This window comes from Mustela putorius, unplaced genomic scaffold (assembly GCF_011764305.1).
Source record: "Mustela putorius furo isolate JIRA1106 unplaced genomic scaffold, ASM1176430v1.1 tig00003909_pilon_pilon_pilon, whole genome shotgun sequence".
Taxonomy (NCBI): Eukaryota; Metazoa; Chordata; class Mammalia; order Carnivora; family Mustelidae; genus Mustela; species Mustela putorius.
In genome coordinates this window covers 9,486,864-9,504,235 of record NW_025422057.1, presented here as the reverse complement: position 1 = coordinate 9,504,235, position 17,372 = coordinate 9,486,864, and the positions used below count along the sequence as shown (strand labels likewise).

General features: G+C 38.8%; 1 protein-coding gene and 1 pseudogene across 10 annotated transcripts in view; one reads left to right on the top strand and one right to left on the bottom strand.

The window, feature by feature from the left end:
• ATE1 (arginyltransferase 1) overlaps positions 1-17,372 on the bottom strand; it is a 172,991-nt gene that overhangs the window by 118,084 nt on the left and 37,535 nt on the right. For all 10 annotated transcript variants that reach the window (XM_045068890.1, XM_004751794.3, XM_045068891.1 and 7 more), the window contains one exon: positions 6,078-6,110. In XM_045068890.1, the coding sequence (XP_044924825.1) occupies positions 6,078-6,110 (33 nt within the window). The remainder of the gene's footprint in view (positions 1-6,077; positions 6,111-17,372) is intronic.
• On the top strand, positions 10,862-12,439 carry LOC106005683 (annotated as a pseudogene).

Genomic DNA, 17,372 nt, shown 5'->3' with positions numbered 1-17,372 from the left:
TCTGGCCTTTTACTTTTAAATGATCCACGTCAGCACAGTTAAGGTAGATCTTGCCTTTTTTTTTTTTTTTTTTTTTAAATCTAATCTGACAATCTCTAACTTTTAATTAGAGTGTTCGGATAGGTACTGTCCAATAGGAGAGCCACTGGCCATATGCGGCTTCGTAAGTTCACTAAAATCTTAAAATTTTAAATTCAGATCCTAAAAAGCTCAGTATCTACGTACGACCACTAGCTATGCATGTGCTTGGGACAGTGTAGATACGGAACATGTCGACAGCAGAGTCCCGGTTCCGATCATTTATACTGAGTGCAATCAGCAGGGCTGGGCTTCCTGCTGTTTGCTGTCCGTCTCCCTTTTCTTTGTTCACCTCTCCTCCTTTCTGCCTCTCCTGAGACTGAAAACAAGCTATCCTGGCCCTTATTTTCACGACTGGCTTATCAACTGGATCTCTTTGTTTCTAAGACTGCTCTAGGGCAGTGGTTTTCAAGAGGGAGTCAATTCACCCCTCTGGGACATCCGGCAGTCTAGAGACATTTTGTTTCAATTCAGGGGGAGGGTGCTCCTGGAATCTCTTAGGTAGAAGCTAGAGATGTTGCAAAGCATGACACAATGTACAGGATAGCGCCCACAAGAAAGATTTAATGGATCCAAAACGTCAGTAGTGCCAAGCTTGAGAAATCTTGCCCTTTGGTTTACAAAATACATCTCGAACTTACCACTTCACATAGTGCAAGAATCTTACAGCATTACCAGAGGTGGGGAGGAGAGACGGTGAAACAGGTGATGGGGACTAAGGAGGGCACCTGTCATCATGAGCACCAGGTGATGTGTGGAACTGCTGAACCACTATATTGTACACCTGAAACTAATATGACACTATGTGTTAACTGATTAGAATGAAAATTAAAACTTAAAAAAAAAATCTTATAGATTATTTCATTTTCTCCTTTCTACCTTGTTATTATTGCCACATATCAACAGCTGTGATGTTGTGCTCAACCAATGTACCTCTCCGGGCTCAATTTTCCTTAGAACAAACCTGGGAATATCTACCTCACAGACGCTCTATGAGAATTAAAACAACATAAGCAAAGAGCTTAGCATTGCACCCATCCACTACAGGTGCTAACATCTCAGTAAGTGACTATGATACCTACTAAATGAAGACTGTAATTGATTTGAAATGAAATCGGAAGGACATACCTTAACAGAACCTAAGGACATACCTTAACAGAACCTAAGCCACCTACATTCACACATGGTGAAATGTCCTACAAACATCTCTCCTGTCGCTCTCCGCCTCCGAAATGCCGACAAGACTGCACCCTACTGGACTGGCTGGCAAAGTCTGATTCGGAAGAGAATTTCAAGAATCTTTTAGCCTCTGATATATAATCCCCTTTATTTACCTACATTTAATTGAAGACATCTGTAGGTGGTGCCACACAAAATGTAATTCAGACTTAGAAATGTCAATAAAAATGTCTGTAAGGAAGAGGGCCGATGTGAACCTAGTAGGGGAGTGCACATCAGCAACCACAGAGCCACATGAAATTAGGAATATAATGGAAATATGTTGCCTGACTTGACGAGGTGATAAAAGCTCTTTTCCCATAAAGCTTAATGAGCTCTATTAGTCTTCAGCTTACAGGAATGTAAAAGGGTCAGCCCCACAGAGGGAAGTAACTGACTCTCCACACATGGCTCCATTCAAATGACAGCAGATCAAGTTACTGATGTAATTACTATAACCTGACAATTTCGTTAGATTCATGTGGCAGTTAACTGTTTAGGACTTACAACAAAGGGGCATGGCTCATTTGTACTAGTTTTGTGGACAAAGTGAAGTTTAAAGTAGTCTTCATTTTCTACTGCAAGACTCATGTATTTTATGGTCTCTACCAGATTTTTCTTTTAATCAAAATTAGGGAAGGTGTTTTGGTATTTACCATATGTGAAACTTTCCTTCTCCAGCTAAAACATGAGCGCAATGGCAAATTAAGCATTTGGGACTCCTAACACTCTCCTGCTTTGGCTTTACTTTGGCTTTCAGGCTCTGTGAGGTGGCAAAGGAACAGAATCCCGAGCTCAGTGCTGTTGAAAATTTGGGGTAGCAGCCACTAACTAACTAGGTCATCAGGAAGCCCCTGCAAAATTCCAACAGAAAGCCCTCAAAGTATATCCCAAATACTTCAAGTAAAGAAAAGCACACTGGTCATCTGTAATTTTGACTTTTTTTTTTTCCTTTCCCAAGTCCATAAGCTCAGTAAGAAAAGAGATATTTAAACAAGGTAAAACACAACTCCAGATCATTAAGTGGAGAAAGCAGATCAGACAGAAATTGACAGAAACTATCACTAAAATTTGATCATACTTTCCCTCTACTTTTCACCAAAGAGAAAAGCTTTTGCACATAGATTCTCAATATTTAGCCAGATATAATTTAAAAAAATATATCTGTTCGGTATAACTCTAGCTGTACAGTTGGTAAACTCCAAGTCCTATCTATACCTGAGAGCGTCCAAAGACGAAAAAAGATGAAGATCCTGATCTTAAGTAGCTACAATCTTGCTAGAAAGACTGTTAACCATATCGAAACACAAATATCAGGCCTTGTGTGTTTTTAGCTGACCGCTGCCAAATTATGGGTAAAACCCTGTTCTCTGCAGCCTCAGCCTCACCCAGCTCAGTCATTCATTCATCCATCCATTCATTCAACAAATATTTACCCACAGCCTCCACTGTACTATTTACTATACTAAAACCAGACACACAGACGAAACAAGAAAAACAGGGTCCTCTCTCACTGGGCTTACATTTGAGAAAAGTCTATAGGTGAGGTCTATTTAGAAGGATATTTGCCCCAGGAGTGCCGCGGACAGCAAGCTCCCAGCCTCCTTACTCACGCCATGTCCAGGTAAACCAATCCAGCCTAAATGTCTTCTGCTCAAACCCATTCTTCCTGGTTTCCCCTCAGAGCTCTTGCTGAAATCAGAGTCCAACCTGAGACCTTAAGCGGCATTCTCTTCACCTAAGCTCCTGCAATTTCTCCCCACCCACCTTTTTCCTACAAAACTAGATCCTGTTTGCACATCAATCAAACCTGCCTGATGTACTTCCCAAACACTGATGACAAAAGCCACCGCTAAAAACCTACCAAGGTTTCTCGTCTCCCCATTGTGGCCCCTTCATGGAAAAGCAAAGGATCAAAAAATTTAACATCTTGTATGTCTTCTTTGTAACTAATTTCTGTATGCTTAAATTATATTTAAAATGAGATTTACAGGTATAACTTTACATCCTACTTCTATCACTGTTTTGTTCATCAACACTCATGAATATGTATATGCATAATCCCCATTTTAATGGCTGTCGATTCTATCCGTAATATGGCTGTCTGTACCATTATTTACTTGACCTTCTCCTACTGCTGGACATTTAGACTGTTTATAATTTTTTTTGCCATTACAAGTCATGCTATAATAAACATTTATGCAAGTTTTGTCCCCACTTCTCATTATTTCTCAGGCAGTGATTCTTAGCCTAGAATTACTGAGGCACACATCCCACAGATATGAATTTATACAGATGACCAAAGTGATTTCTCTAAAAGACAAAGTTTAAAAACATTCCATCCTATCGATCTTCCTAAGCATTCATTAGGAAAAAAAAAGCTATCTAAATAGGTAAGCAAGCATTTATCACTGTTCTTTTAAACTATACTTCTTTGATTACTTACAAGGTTAAACTCTTAAAACATTTATTACCATTGGTATTTCACCACACTATCTCATAAAATACAACCAAAAGTTATGGGAAATAAAGTAGTACATTTTAAAATTGATTCCAGGAGATCATTAAGTGTAATAACCTTATCACACCTTCCCCAAACTGCCTTCTATCTATATACGTTTTAATGAACAAAATTAAGGATTTTTTTTTTTAAGATTTTTAAATTTATTTGACAGAGAAAGACACAGGGAGAGAGGGATAACACTGCAGGGGGAGTGAGAGGGAGAAGCAGGCTTCCCGCTGAGCAGGGAGCCAGACGTGGGGCTCGATCCCAGGACTCCAGGATCATGACCTGAGCTGAAGGCAGGCACTTAACAACTGAGCCACCCAGGCACCCCCAAAATTACGGATTTTTAACAGAAGCAAATCTTACTTCTCAATCCTTTCCTCTGTGATACTTCCCATCTTACTATACTTATAAAAATGCTTCATCAACTAAAGAGTAAATTATATAATTTCTACTGTCTTCAAATTTCTTATGGTTTGCTTTTTTTATTGTTCTTGCAATAAACTTTATTTAAAATTCTATGTGACAGGCATTATGCTCAGTGTTTGTCACACACTATTTCATTTTGTTTTAATAACCATAAAATATCACCATTTCCATTTTTAGATTAACTAAAAGATGAAATGACTTGCTCATGAGCCGACATTTCAAAGCCCATAGTCTGTCCAAACAGAGCTTTGTTTCCCCCTTGATGCTGGATTATTTAGAAAATGTAACCAAACCTGGATGGCACTCTCTGGCCTCGTCAGTTTCCCCTGGCGATCATCAAACTGGTCTCTAAGAGTACTGAATGTGCCAGACTGGGCTACACTGTATACCCATAATGCTTCAGGAATTTCGTGAACACAGTGTCACAGAAGCAGAAAAGGGAACAATTGCCTCTCTGTGTAGAGGCAGAGAAGGGCCGGACAGTGGACAAAGCGTGTAGGCTCAACCTGAAGACGGACAGGATTTGGACAAGCTGGGAACGGGGAAGGGAACCTAAAGGCAATATAAACAGAAGCAGAAGGAAGAACCAAGGGAAGGCAGAGAAGAGCATCTTACTGTGTGCGGCTGCAGTGCAGCCCAAGAGAAAAATACGAAATATTGCTAAGGTTTGAGTAGCACTTGATTTACTAAACTCACTTGAACTCATGACCCTGGGATCAAGACCTGAGCCTCAGCTACCCAGGTGTCCCTGAGTAGCACTTTAAAAATGCTGCTAAGGAGGCGCCTGGGTGGCTTAGTGGGTTAAAGCCTCTGCCTTCGGCTCAGGTCATGATCCCAGGGTCCTGGTATCAAGCCCCGCATTGGGCTTTCTGCTCCACGGGGAGCCTGCTTCCCCCCACCCCCCCGCCCAATGCCTCTCTGCGTAATCTCTCTCTCTGTCAAATAAATAAAATCTTTTAAAAAAAATGCTGCTATGTTGACCTTCATTGGACAGGTAGGAATTATCATCTGCGTTTTTAAGGATAAGAAAATCCAGGCACAGGGAAGTTGCTATTTGCCCGGTGTGGCCAGTAAGGGAAGGAACGCTCTGAAACCCAGCTTTGCTTCTGAGATCAAGCATCTCGCACACACTCTGCTGCCTCCTCCGTCCTCCTCCTTCCTCCAAGCCTTACCCATCTTGTGTCCACGCACAGGTCAGGTGTTTTTCCTAAATATCTTTATACCACAGTGTTATCACTGGAAACCCAGCTCTACACTGCAGAACGAGTATGAGGACTCAAGGTGGCAGTGCACTGGGAAGGGGGGAGGGAAGGACCGGAGAGAAGTTGGGGAGGGAGACACAGGAAGGGAGCAAGCCTGCGTTTAAAAAAGGCTCAGTGACAGGTAAGTCCTTTGTTCTTCCCTTATCAATTCCGGGGTTTGAAAAAGAGCTCTCAAACCAACAAAAACTTGCCTGACAATAGCACCCCTCCCCGACGCCCCCCCCACAACTCCTCCAGCTCTCAGTTAATGCCAGGGCAGTTAAGACGATTTGGCTAGCGTCAACAGTTACGTTACGAAACAGATACAATAAGGCTCTTTACAATGCAAGACTGATTTCAGTTTACTTAAAAAAAGAAAATGTCCTTAAAAGAAACAACGACCTGTTATGAAGGTGAGCAGTTCTGTAACTTACAGGATTTCTTATTCTAAAAAAAGTCCGTATTCATCTCATTACCATTATTGAAGAGTATGCGTTAAAACAAAATGATCACCTCTAAATTACCAAATAAGTGCCTAACAAAACATGCCAGTAGTGATGTTCCATTAGTGACCCTAGCATTAAGGTTAGGGAGTAAACTCTTACCTCCAGAGGGGAGCTGCAAAGGAACCTTGTAAACTGCAGAGTCACGTTTGAATATCAGGATCAGTTTCATCCAAGAAATGCGCAGCAAAAGACAACAAAAAAAAGGAAAAATTATTATTACATATCTTTTCAATAACAGCATCTAAAGTAAACTTTAAAGTCTGCAAAATTAACATTTTTGATATATTGTGTAGTTCATCCACAGAGTATAGAAAAGTTCAATCTATCCCAAAGTTGGTATCCAGCTATTTGAATTAAATAAAATCTGTATAAAAAATGAATTAAAGCCCAACAAATTATTCTTAAAAGCTTTCCTTTGTTAAGGTTTCATCTTACAACCCCTACATAATATCACATCCTCCACAGCAATCTTCCTGACAATGAATGCCACAGGCAAAATTAAGTCAAGGCCAAGAGAAGGCAAAGATAGAAACCAAAGGGGAACCAAGAAAAGAAATAAAAAGTCAAGACCAGGCAAGGAGGCTGGGGAGCGAGAGGGAAAGGAGGAGAGGCCGCCCACGCTGGGGCCCGGCCACAGCGCTCACCCCATTCTCTCTCTGCACACATGCCTCCTTGCTCTCTCTCCTAGCTCTTTCTCGGACACATGTCAAGGCTTACAGAATTTCATCTGAAACTAAGTGTTATACATGCCATTGCTCAGCATTTAAATAAAGAAACATCCATTTTGGCGGGGCAGGGAGGAGCCAGGAACAAATGACAAAGCAAACCCCAGCTCAGCTCTGGAGTGAGGACTGTCACGTGACTCCGCAGACAGTCGTGATGATAATTCACAATGTTTTTTAGCTGTTATTTATAAAATCAACATTTCAAATCCTTTGAGAGTTACTGGAGTAGTAAAATACCCATAGTATAAACTCTTGATCTTTCTAAATGCAAAATGACTACAATAAAATGCAGTAACAGGCTTGTTTCCAAGCACTCTTGAACTTCCTCTCCACAACAAAGCTAGCTAGTACTCACAGGGAATACAAATAACTTGATTCTCTTTTAGAGATACACATTGAAATATTTCTCAATGAAATTACATGATGCCTGGGATTTCCTTCAAAATCACTGGGGGCTGTCAGGAGGGAACTATTGTAGGATAGTGTGTAGATCAAATAAGACTTGCCATTATATTAAACTGGTGAGGACAAGAGATGAATATATGCAGATTCATTACAGAACTCTTTATACTTTGTGAATATTTCTAGTTTTCTATAATAAAGTTTAAAAAGTATATCAGACACTTCCTCCCCACAAAGCTAAAGCAAATATATTTGTAAAATGTTACTAGTGCACACCAAAGCCATGTAATTAACTACTATCATTCAGGTCCCGTTACTTAAGTAACCTTTCTCTTAATTTAAATATCAATATACAATTTGATTATATTAACTGTTAAGAGAACTTTCTGAAAGTGCAAGATATACCAAAATTTTAAGTTTTCATAATGCTGATATGTAACAAATTAATTCTGTTGAAATTTAAAGGGCAACCTTGTGATCTTGGATTATTTTCACAGTAGTCCAACACAAGACTATCCCTACCCTTCCTCCCAGGACAAAAGAGAAAGAACTGAAAGACTAGCCAGTTTTAACAGTGGAGAAAAATGAGGTATGGAGAATTTTTATCTCAAAATGAGAAATAGGCTCTTGCCCGGTTTCTGGCCATTATGTGCATATTACTGACGTGGTACGCATTATACTTTAGGACTTAGAAGTAGTTCTGGTTCAGTAGTAACTGATATGTCAGGATGGAAGTCACTTGACTTTAAATAACAATCAAAAGAAACACATAATTACTCTCCAAGAAAATGAGGGTCTCCCTGTGGATCCAGTAACTGACACACACCTTTGTCACATGTGCATATAACATTCCTATCACGGCTTTTTCAAAATAGACCTAAAAATTTCTATGCTGCTTGAAGCTGCCAAAACATGAAGTACATAGTAGAAGTTCTCAATTCCCAAACCAGTAAAAACAGAATAACATATCACAAGGTGCACATTCACTCTCCTACTCAAAGGACATGAAAAAGTCAAAAAATGCTATTTCTCGATTAGTACACCAGAAAACCCACGGCTAGTTCCCTTCAGTTAATTAGTTAGTAAATTTTCATTGTGAAATGACACATATTATATTCAACACAAATGGTAATACTTTGAAAAAGAACTATAAAAAAGCAAATTAATTACAAAATATATTTGTACATACACTCTGACAGTAGAAATAGATGCCTTTTAAGAGATACCATCAGAATGTCTGATCAGTATAAAAATGGCTCAATGATGCTGTTACAACAAAAAAGAGTATGGCCACAGTCTATAGTCCACATTAACACCACTTTTCTAACATAGTTATACTAATATGGCTACTTAAAAAATATGTTATGGGCATAGTTAAGTTAGTAAGTTTAAGGGAAAGATCCTATTTTAGATATTTAGGCAAAATGTTGAGAAACTAAAGAACTTAATATGTTTACAAAACATCTTACTGATTTTACAGACAGGAATATACTTCATCATTCTAGAAACAACTGAAAATAAATATAGCCACAGTTTTTATCTATTTTATCTATCTTATTTTATCTATTTTAAAGACTACTTCTAAGACATGTTGATTTAATACAGCTGAAAATAGGAACAACCTCCTCGACATCTGGCTTTTCAAACGCAAACAGGTTTCTCGTTACAAAATCAGTAACATTATTACCTGGACTCACTTGCTAAAATTCATAAAAATGCCATCAATTATCTCATCTACTCTTGAATTTTTAAAAAAGATTTTATTTTTTTGATAGAAAGCAAGAGAGCATAAGCAGGGGGAGCAGCAGAGAGAGGGAGAAGTAGGCTCCCTCCTGAGCTGGATCCCAGGACCCTGGGATCATGACCTGAGGAAGGCAGACGCTTCACAGACTGAGCCACGCAGACGCTCCTGAATTTTTTTTTAAATAAGAAGAAGTACGTTCCGTATTTAGCATTCAGGCATAAAGGGTATCAGTACTATTTTAAAAAACCTTTCAGGCCTCTAAAATTGGAAAAAGGATAGACCCAGATCAGTTCTCGTGTTCCACACTCCTTACTGACCTTGCTTCTCTTAAGTATTCTTACCACCTCCAGCTCCATCCGTAGCCTACGTCGTAACACCCTCTCATTCCTTCCAGAAAAGCACTTAGCGCTTACCAAAATTTTCTCAACCGTTTTCCAAGCACAAAATTGTAGCTAAACTTCCTGTCAGTTATGATCAGGAAGTTCTTTCTTTTTCCAAGACTTGTTATTAACCATGCCAGTTATGTGGGGGGTGGGGGGGGGGCTAGGGGGGACTGGAGGGGGAGAGGAGGGGAGGGGAAGGAGGCCAGAAGGAGAGAAGAATGCACACCACTGGTTTTGTCAAAACAGCCTGGCAAAACTATGATCGACCATTTATCTTTGCAGTAGAAAACATTCAACATGTAAGTAATATAAGCTACTATATTCCTGAAATGCCTTTTCTTTTTAATAAGGAACCATGTTAAATCCTATATTTTAACAAAAAAGGAAACATTAAACAGCAAATTTTTATAAGGCATAAATTTTTTTTTTTTTCCTAAATCAAAGAGTTATGCCTACTTGTCAAAGTGGAGTTCAAGTCTTTCACGTAACTGTTCACACCGATTACCCCAAGTGTCCCCGCATTAACCAAATACCGCCGCTGCTACTGCTTCCTTGAGCTTTCACCCCGGCACATGGCACTTACAAACTGTCAGGGGACAAGTCTAACGACTTAAGGCTATAACCTAACAAAATCTTTATTTAAAACCTTTATCATACCTCCATGTAAGATGCTAAGTTTTCCTCCCAGGAATTTGGCAGTTTTGATTCAGTTAAGAGTCTAAATTAAGTTAATTGAGGCTCCCTTTCCATTCTCCCACAACCGCTGGTACATATTCGGTACTGTATTTGGAAACTGACTGTTTTAAGGCAGTGCAGGAACTAAGTTTTGTTAAGAATGTGTTTCTCGTGAATCTCCAACTCTTAGACATTAATCTGATTCTACAGAAGAAAAGAGTTTTATTATTTCATTTCACTGCAGAAAAACAAAACCTTCAAAAGCAGCCTACATAGCTAACACCCATTTAACAAGTCATCCAGAGAATGGAATTAAATCTGTACTTAGCAGGCAGTGACAGCTAAGGTCTGAGGACAAAGATCCTGTTTACCCTGACTTTAGTGGGGGGAGAAAACAGAACAGATTCAAGCAATCCTTAACTTCCTTTCTAGAGTTGCTCTGTAATCCACCAGCCGGCAAGCGGCTGAGGGGAGTAACACTTGCACTGGCTTATTTGGTTAAACCTAGAGCCCTTGGACTAGCCATTAAGCTTCAATAAATCTTAAAAGATGACAAAGAAAATCATACTTACATCCTAATGTATTTAAATCTATGTCCCTTAAGCCACTAAATGCCCTTCTTTTGTCAACAGAAAGAAAGAACAATGATCTAAGAGTCGATCTGGAATCTCACTAGATTCATCCACTTGAGTGAGTACCTTCAATTATTGGGGCCTTAGTTTTTTATCTGTAAAATGATTTCAGCCAAACCAGTTTCACCAAAAGGTACTGTGGCACACCAAGTTCCTGAGGCACTCTCTAAAACATGACTCCATGGCCACAGAGGTTCAAGAAATGCTGCGTATTATTGCCGCCTCACTTCCCCCTTCCTCATCCTAGAGAATTATAAGGTACACTGACAAATTGAAGGCTTCAAGAATTCCTGCCATTAAAAACAAAAACAAACCCTACAAGATGAGTAAGTTCTGTGGATTGAAAACACAGCATTGTAATCGTGTGTGGTAACAACACTGTACAATATAGTACAAGTTGCTTTAAAAGAAAAAACCCAAGTAGATCAATCTTAAGTGTTTTCATGACAAAACAGAAATGGTACCTATGTGATATAATCAAGGTATTAGCTGGCACTATGGTGGTAATCACGCTGCAGTATATGGGTTTCAAAGCAGCATGTTGTAGACCTCACACAATACTCTATTGTCAACTATATCTCAACAAAGTTAGAAAAACAAAAACTCTTCAACTTTATTTTATCTAGTGCTTTCCAAAGCTACATGACCAGAAAGTTTTGTTTTTTGGTTTGTTTTTAATTTCGCATAACATTTAGTAACATTCTATAGAATATTCTACAAAACTCATCCTGGGAAACACTACCAGCTCTGATTCAGTTTCCCCAATCTGTATTTAATAAAAATGCTCACAAAAAATATTCCATACGCCTTTTTATAGTATGAAAAGTCTAATACAAACTATCAGTGAATTACTGGTCCCCTTTTCCCTCCTTTTAAGAGGTACGGTTCCTATCCAAAATTACCCCTCCTAGTGTAAGATTTCGCACTTTAGATTGGTGAGCGGCCTAATGCTCAAGCCAACACCACGGAAGGGACTAGAATAAAATGCCTCTTGAAAGACTGTAATGTCTTCCCAGAATCACAAAAGTCCGTAACACTCTACAAAGAGCTCCACAGCTTTCGCTGTGTTGAGTCCGGTTAGCTAATGCATGCCCTAAGAAGTGAGCTACTTTGATGCATACTCTTTTACTACTTGCCAATTTCTAAGAGCCGTAGAGATTTGGGCAATAACTAAGTCATTCATTACCACCTATCTCACTGCACGTATTCACTATAATGACAGTTGTACGTCTTACAGTGACTTCGTATCTATTAAAACAAATAATATATATTTGAACATATTAAAATTTTACTTACTATTTACTACCTCAAGTTATGGTGCTTCCATTTCTAAAATTAAATGGTGAAGACTGAAAGATGAATCTATAATCTGGTGAGAATATAATTCTACAGGCTTTTCTTTCCAATCTGCGATCTGCGGTGGAACCACCACCAAGAAGCAGATTTTCGTGAAAACCCTTACAGGGAAGACCATCACTCTCAAGGTTGAACCCTTAGATACAATAGAAGATGTGAAGGCCAAGATTCAGGATAAGGAAGGAATTCCTCCTGATCAGCAGAGACCGATCTTTGCTGGCAAGCTATTGGAAGATGGACATACTCTGCCTGGTTACAATGCTCAAAAGGAGTCTGCTCTTCATTTTGTGCTGGTGCTAAGAAAAGGAAGAGGAAGTCTTATACCACTCCCTAGAATAAGAGAAAGAAGGTTAAATTGGCCATCCTGAAATACAATAAGGTGGATGAGAATGGAAAAATCCGTCGCCTTCGTCAGAGTGCCCTTCAGACTGAGTATGGTGCTGGAGTTTTTATGGCTGGCCAGCTGGACAGACATTATTGTGGCAAATGTTGTCTGAAGTATTGCTTCGACAAACCAGAAGACAAACAATTGTATATGAGTTAATAATAAAAGACATGAACTAAAAAAACAAACATACATATATATAAATATATAAAATATATATAAATACATATTTATATATAAATATAAATTATATAAATTATTTTATATAAATATATTTTTGAATTATATATTTTTATTATTAAATGTTTAAAATATTATTAAAATATTTTTTAATATTTTAAATATTTAATTTTTTTTAATTTATTTATTTAACAGAGAGATCACAAGTAGGCAGAGAGGCAGGCAGAGAGAGAGGAAGGGAAGCAGATCCCCTGCTGAGCAGAGAGCCCGATGTGGGACTCAATCCCAGGACCCCGAGATCATGACCAGAGCCGAAGGCAGTGGCTCAACCCACTGAGCCACCGAGGTGCCCAATATTTAATTTTTTAATTTAATTTTTATTTTTATTAATTTTTATTTTTGATTTTTAAATTTTAATTAATTTTTAATTTTAATTTTTAAATACTTTAAAATATTTTATATTTTAAATATATTTATATTTTATTTAATATTTTAAATGTTTTAAAAATTAATTTAAATATTTAAAAATAAATATTAAAAATTATATAACATATTTATATATATTATATATATATAAAATTCTGCAGCTTGAAGAGCTCCAAGAGAATGGAATTTAAAAGACTTTCATTGTTTTACAAAACTATCAGCACCATAAACAGAGGTCATATCAAAGGGCAAAGAAAAGTTCTTGACCAAGTCACCAAAATGAACACCTACTAAAAAAAGACTCCTGTGTTGGTGACATCATGTGCGGAGTCCAGAATCATGGGGCTTCTCTAATGGAGGAATCTTTTGGGGGCACCTGGGTGGTTCAAATGGTTAAGGGTCTGCCTTCAGCTCAGATCCTGATCTTGGGTCCCTGGGATCGAGCCTGCTTGTACATGTGCCTGTGTGCTCTCTATCAGTTAAATAAATAAATATATAAATTTAAAAAAAAAAATCATTCCACCACAAGACCTAATAACCTGAAGGCAAGCTTGTTTACAACACTTACATTAAGGACTAGCACAAAATATTAAAATAGATAATAATAAATGTAGAAATAATTTAAGTGTGTTTATGAAGAAAAATATCTTGGGTTTTTTTTTTTTTTAATGAACATTGGGAAACTATACAATAAGAAAAATCTTTAAACCTTTTGTTCTCTTAATCTGTAAACTAAGTGGGGAGGCGTCAAAACTGCATTCTTCTCACTGTAACATTTTCTTAAGTACTGCATACAGGTTATTTCCAGATTGTGAAAGGACCCCTAGCCAGAGAATATAGAAAATTCTTAGCAATCAATAAGGAGAAAAGAGAAAGCCTGATTTTTTTAAAGGTGAGACAGACTCTTAAACAGGCACTTTCCAAAAATGAGGACATTCAAACGGCTCATACATTCATGAAAAGGTGCTTGGCAAAAGGCAAAGTTAAACTTCAATATAACACCACTAAAGATACCCACCAGAGAGGCTGGTTAAAATGTCGTACACTACCAAGCGTTGGTGAGAATGAGGCAATAAGAATTCTCGTAAGGTCCAACCACTACAAAAAATGGGCTGTATTCACAAAAGCTAAGATATCTTTACGCTACAATGTTTTTTAATTAATTAATTTATTTATTTGACAGACAGAGCTCACAAGTAGGCAGAGAAGCAGGCAGAAAGAGAGAAAGGGAAGCAGGCTCTCTGTGGAGCAGAGAGCCTGATACGGGGCTCGATCCCAGGACCCTGGGATCGTGACCCGAGCCGAAGGCAGCGGCCCAACCCACTGAGCCACCCAGGCACCCTCTTTACGCTACAATTGAGGGATAATTCCTAAGTATATACCCAAGAGAAATGAGTGTCATGTCCATCAAAAGACAGGCAGAAGAATGTTCATTGCAACTTTTTTCATTATAGCCCCAAACTGGAAGCCATCCGCATGCCCATCAGCAGAAGAAAGGACTTACTGTCCGCCACCCACACCACAGAAGACTGCACAGTACTTAGAGAAAACTGCTCCCGTATGCAGCACACGTGACTCTCACAACAGATGCTGAGCAAGAAGGTGACACAGAAGAGTATATATCGCATGATTACATGTATATGAAGCTCAAGAACATCTTAGGGTCCAAAGAGGAGCTGCCTCTGGGTGAGAGTGTACTGACTGGAAAAGGAGCCTTCTGAAATGCTGAAAATGTTCTTTTTTAATCCAAGTGGTAGTTAAGGTGCATATACAAATGTAACATTTCATTAAGTTACACACTTAAAATTTGTGAGCTTTGCTGTATATAAATATAAAAATTAAATTCAAGGGGCGCCTGGGTGGCTCAGTGGGTTAAGCCGCTGCCTTCGGCTCAGGTCATGATCTCAGCGTCCTGGGATCGAGTCCTGCATCGGGCTCTCTGCTCAGCAGGGAGCCTGCTTCCCTTCCTCTCTCTCTACCTGCCTCTCCGTCTACTTGTGATTTCTCTGTCAAATAAATAAATAAAATCTTTAAAAAAAAAAAAAAATTAAATTCAAAAAAGAAAATAAAAGGAAAAAACTACAAGTGAGCTCCTCCTGTGGATTTTTCCTAAAAATTATTTAAGCCATAGAACTTTATGGTTAAAAGGAATTTGGTAATGATCTAGTCCAGCTCCTCTAGCTTGCGTCCGGATAAACTGAGGCCCACACGTGAAACACCCGGTAGTCCGTTAGCAGCAAAACTAGAAGCCTTTCTAGGTTCTTGCTCCCCTTCCATTAAACCAAGGATTCATCACCACCATTAATCAAACTCACACAAAAGCAGTAACACCCAGAGATACCAAATCTCCATATTATAAAACAGAACTAAGATATGATGACAAATGTTCACGTAACAAGGAAACAAAGCAGCTAAGAAGTCTATAGCAGAATGCCTGTTTATGATAATGGCAAATTCAGCCAACAAATGGCAAGAAGGCAGGGTTTTAAAAATATGTTCACAAGCAACATAAATGAGGAAGACATCCTGTGTCCCGTTTCCCGGCCTTGCCAGTGCCAGTCCTTACATGAGCCGCTCACGCCTCTCCCGTGGCCCTGAAACGTACCTTCCGACAACACACACAGGCCTGTGCTCTTCAGGCAGGGGTCTGCCAAGGGGCCCCTCCCCTCAGAGCCTCTTCCCGACGTCCTTCCTTAACCATCACAACCACCACTCTCTAACCCTCCCCTTTTCGTCACCAACTGTTACCCCCCATTACTCCGATAACATACCGCACATACTTTGTATCTCCCTCACCGGTATGTAATCTGAGGGTAAGAAATTTCTGTCTTGTTCACTGTGTTGTACCCCTGGAGTCTAAAATAATGCCTGGCGCACAGTAGGAACTCAGTATTTGCTGCTTAAGTGCCCACATGCATTCACGCATGACTTGAATCAATCATGAACAAATACATGAATATTCATAGTCTCCCCTTTTTCCCTATGTCTCTTCATGGCCCCTGGCTACTCTGTAGAACTAGGTCCCACCGGGTCAAGGTGAAATGCCATAACTAGAGAGAAGCAGTCACCAGTAACCAAGAACTGCTATCACTGAAGAAACCACCTGTGCCCTGCTCCTTTGATCTTCCCAGGAGTCCAGAAACACCTTTAATCTCCTGCAGAGAAACTTCCAGTAAGTACTTCTGAGGAACAGCTACTCAAGAGACTGAGGACAAAACCAGGTGTCATTAAAGGACACTAAGTTGGGCAAAAGGATTCAAACTGACCTTGAAAAACTGGGTGTCTTTCAAAATCTGAATGACCTGAATTAAAGGATAAGTAGAAAATACAAAGCCTAGAAATAAAAATTAGCAGGAAACCACAACTGAGACAAAATTATAAAAGCCCTCTGGTCAAAATACTAAGAAACAAATATATTATCAGTAATTTAATCATTATTAAAAACAAACAGTTGATTTTATTAACAAATATTAATAATGGCTATAGGTACTTCTTACATACTTATCAAATCAACTGATTCCAAGCAAGATCACATATCTCCACATCATACCAGGTACATATATACCCAATAATTTTTTTTAATTTTTATTTATTTGAGAGGGGGCAGGGGGTGAGAGGGTTGGGGGAGGGACAGAGGGAAAGGGAGAAAAGCAGACACCCTGCTGAGCTAGAAGCCCAACATGGGGTTCGATCCCATGACCTGGGGGTGAAATCAAGACCGGAATGCTCAGCTGACTTAGCCACCCAGGCTCAGGTACTATTAATATGAAAATTATTTCCAATAATTTTTAATATTGGTATTTTAACATTTTTAACATTAATGCAAACCTATATAGGATGTTTAGTAAAGTATTTTTTAAGCAATTTTTTTAAGAATTTTATTTATTAATTTGAGACAGAGAGATACAGAGAGAGGGAAAGCACGAGCAAGGGAGAGGCAGACAGAGAGAGAGAAGCAGACTCCCTGCTGAGCAGCGAGCCCGATGTGGGGCTCGATCCCATGACACTGGGATCATGATCTAAGCCCAAGGCAGACACTTCATCATCTGAGCCACTCAGGCACTCCTATTAAAGTATTATAAAATCCATTTTATTTGTTAAATAAAATGAGCAAAGGACCATGTTGTACTCATGTAAGTATCCTTAGGACCTACCACAGTGACAGAATTCAATGTTTATACGATTAGTTGAATAGAAAAATCACCGTCTTCCACAGCTCAGAAAAAAGGAACATGGAGCCATTCTAAATATAAAATTTTGCACTATTTCTAGAATGACTGTCACAGAAAAACATGTAACACACACATCAGTATTTACAGACCCACACAAATATATCCCCCATTTCCCTTAAAGGCAGAATTATGCTCTGGATAAATAATCAGGCATGTATATTTTTTTTAACCTTTACAACTACTAACTACTAACTAGAATAAAATCAACTACTTTTTAATCATGCAAGTAGTTACCTAAAATTATTTGGCATAGC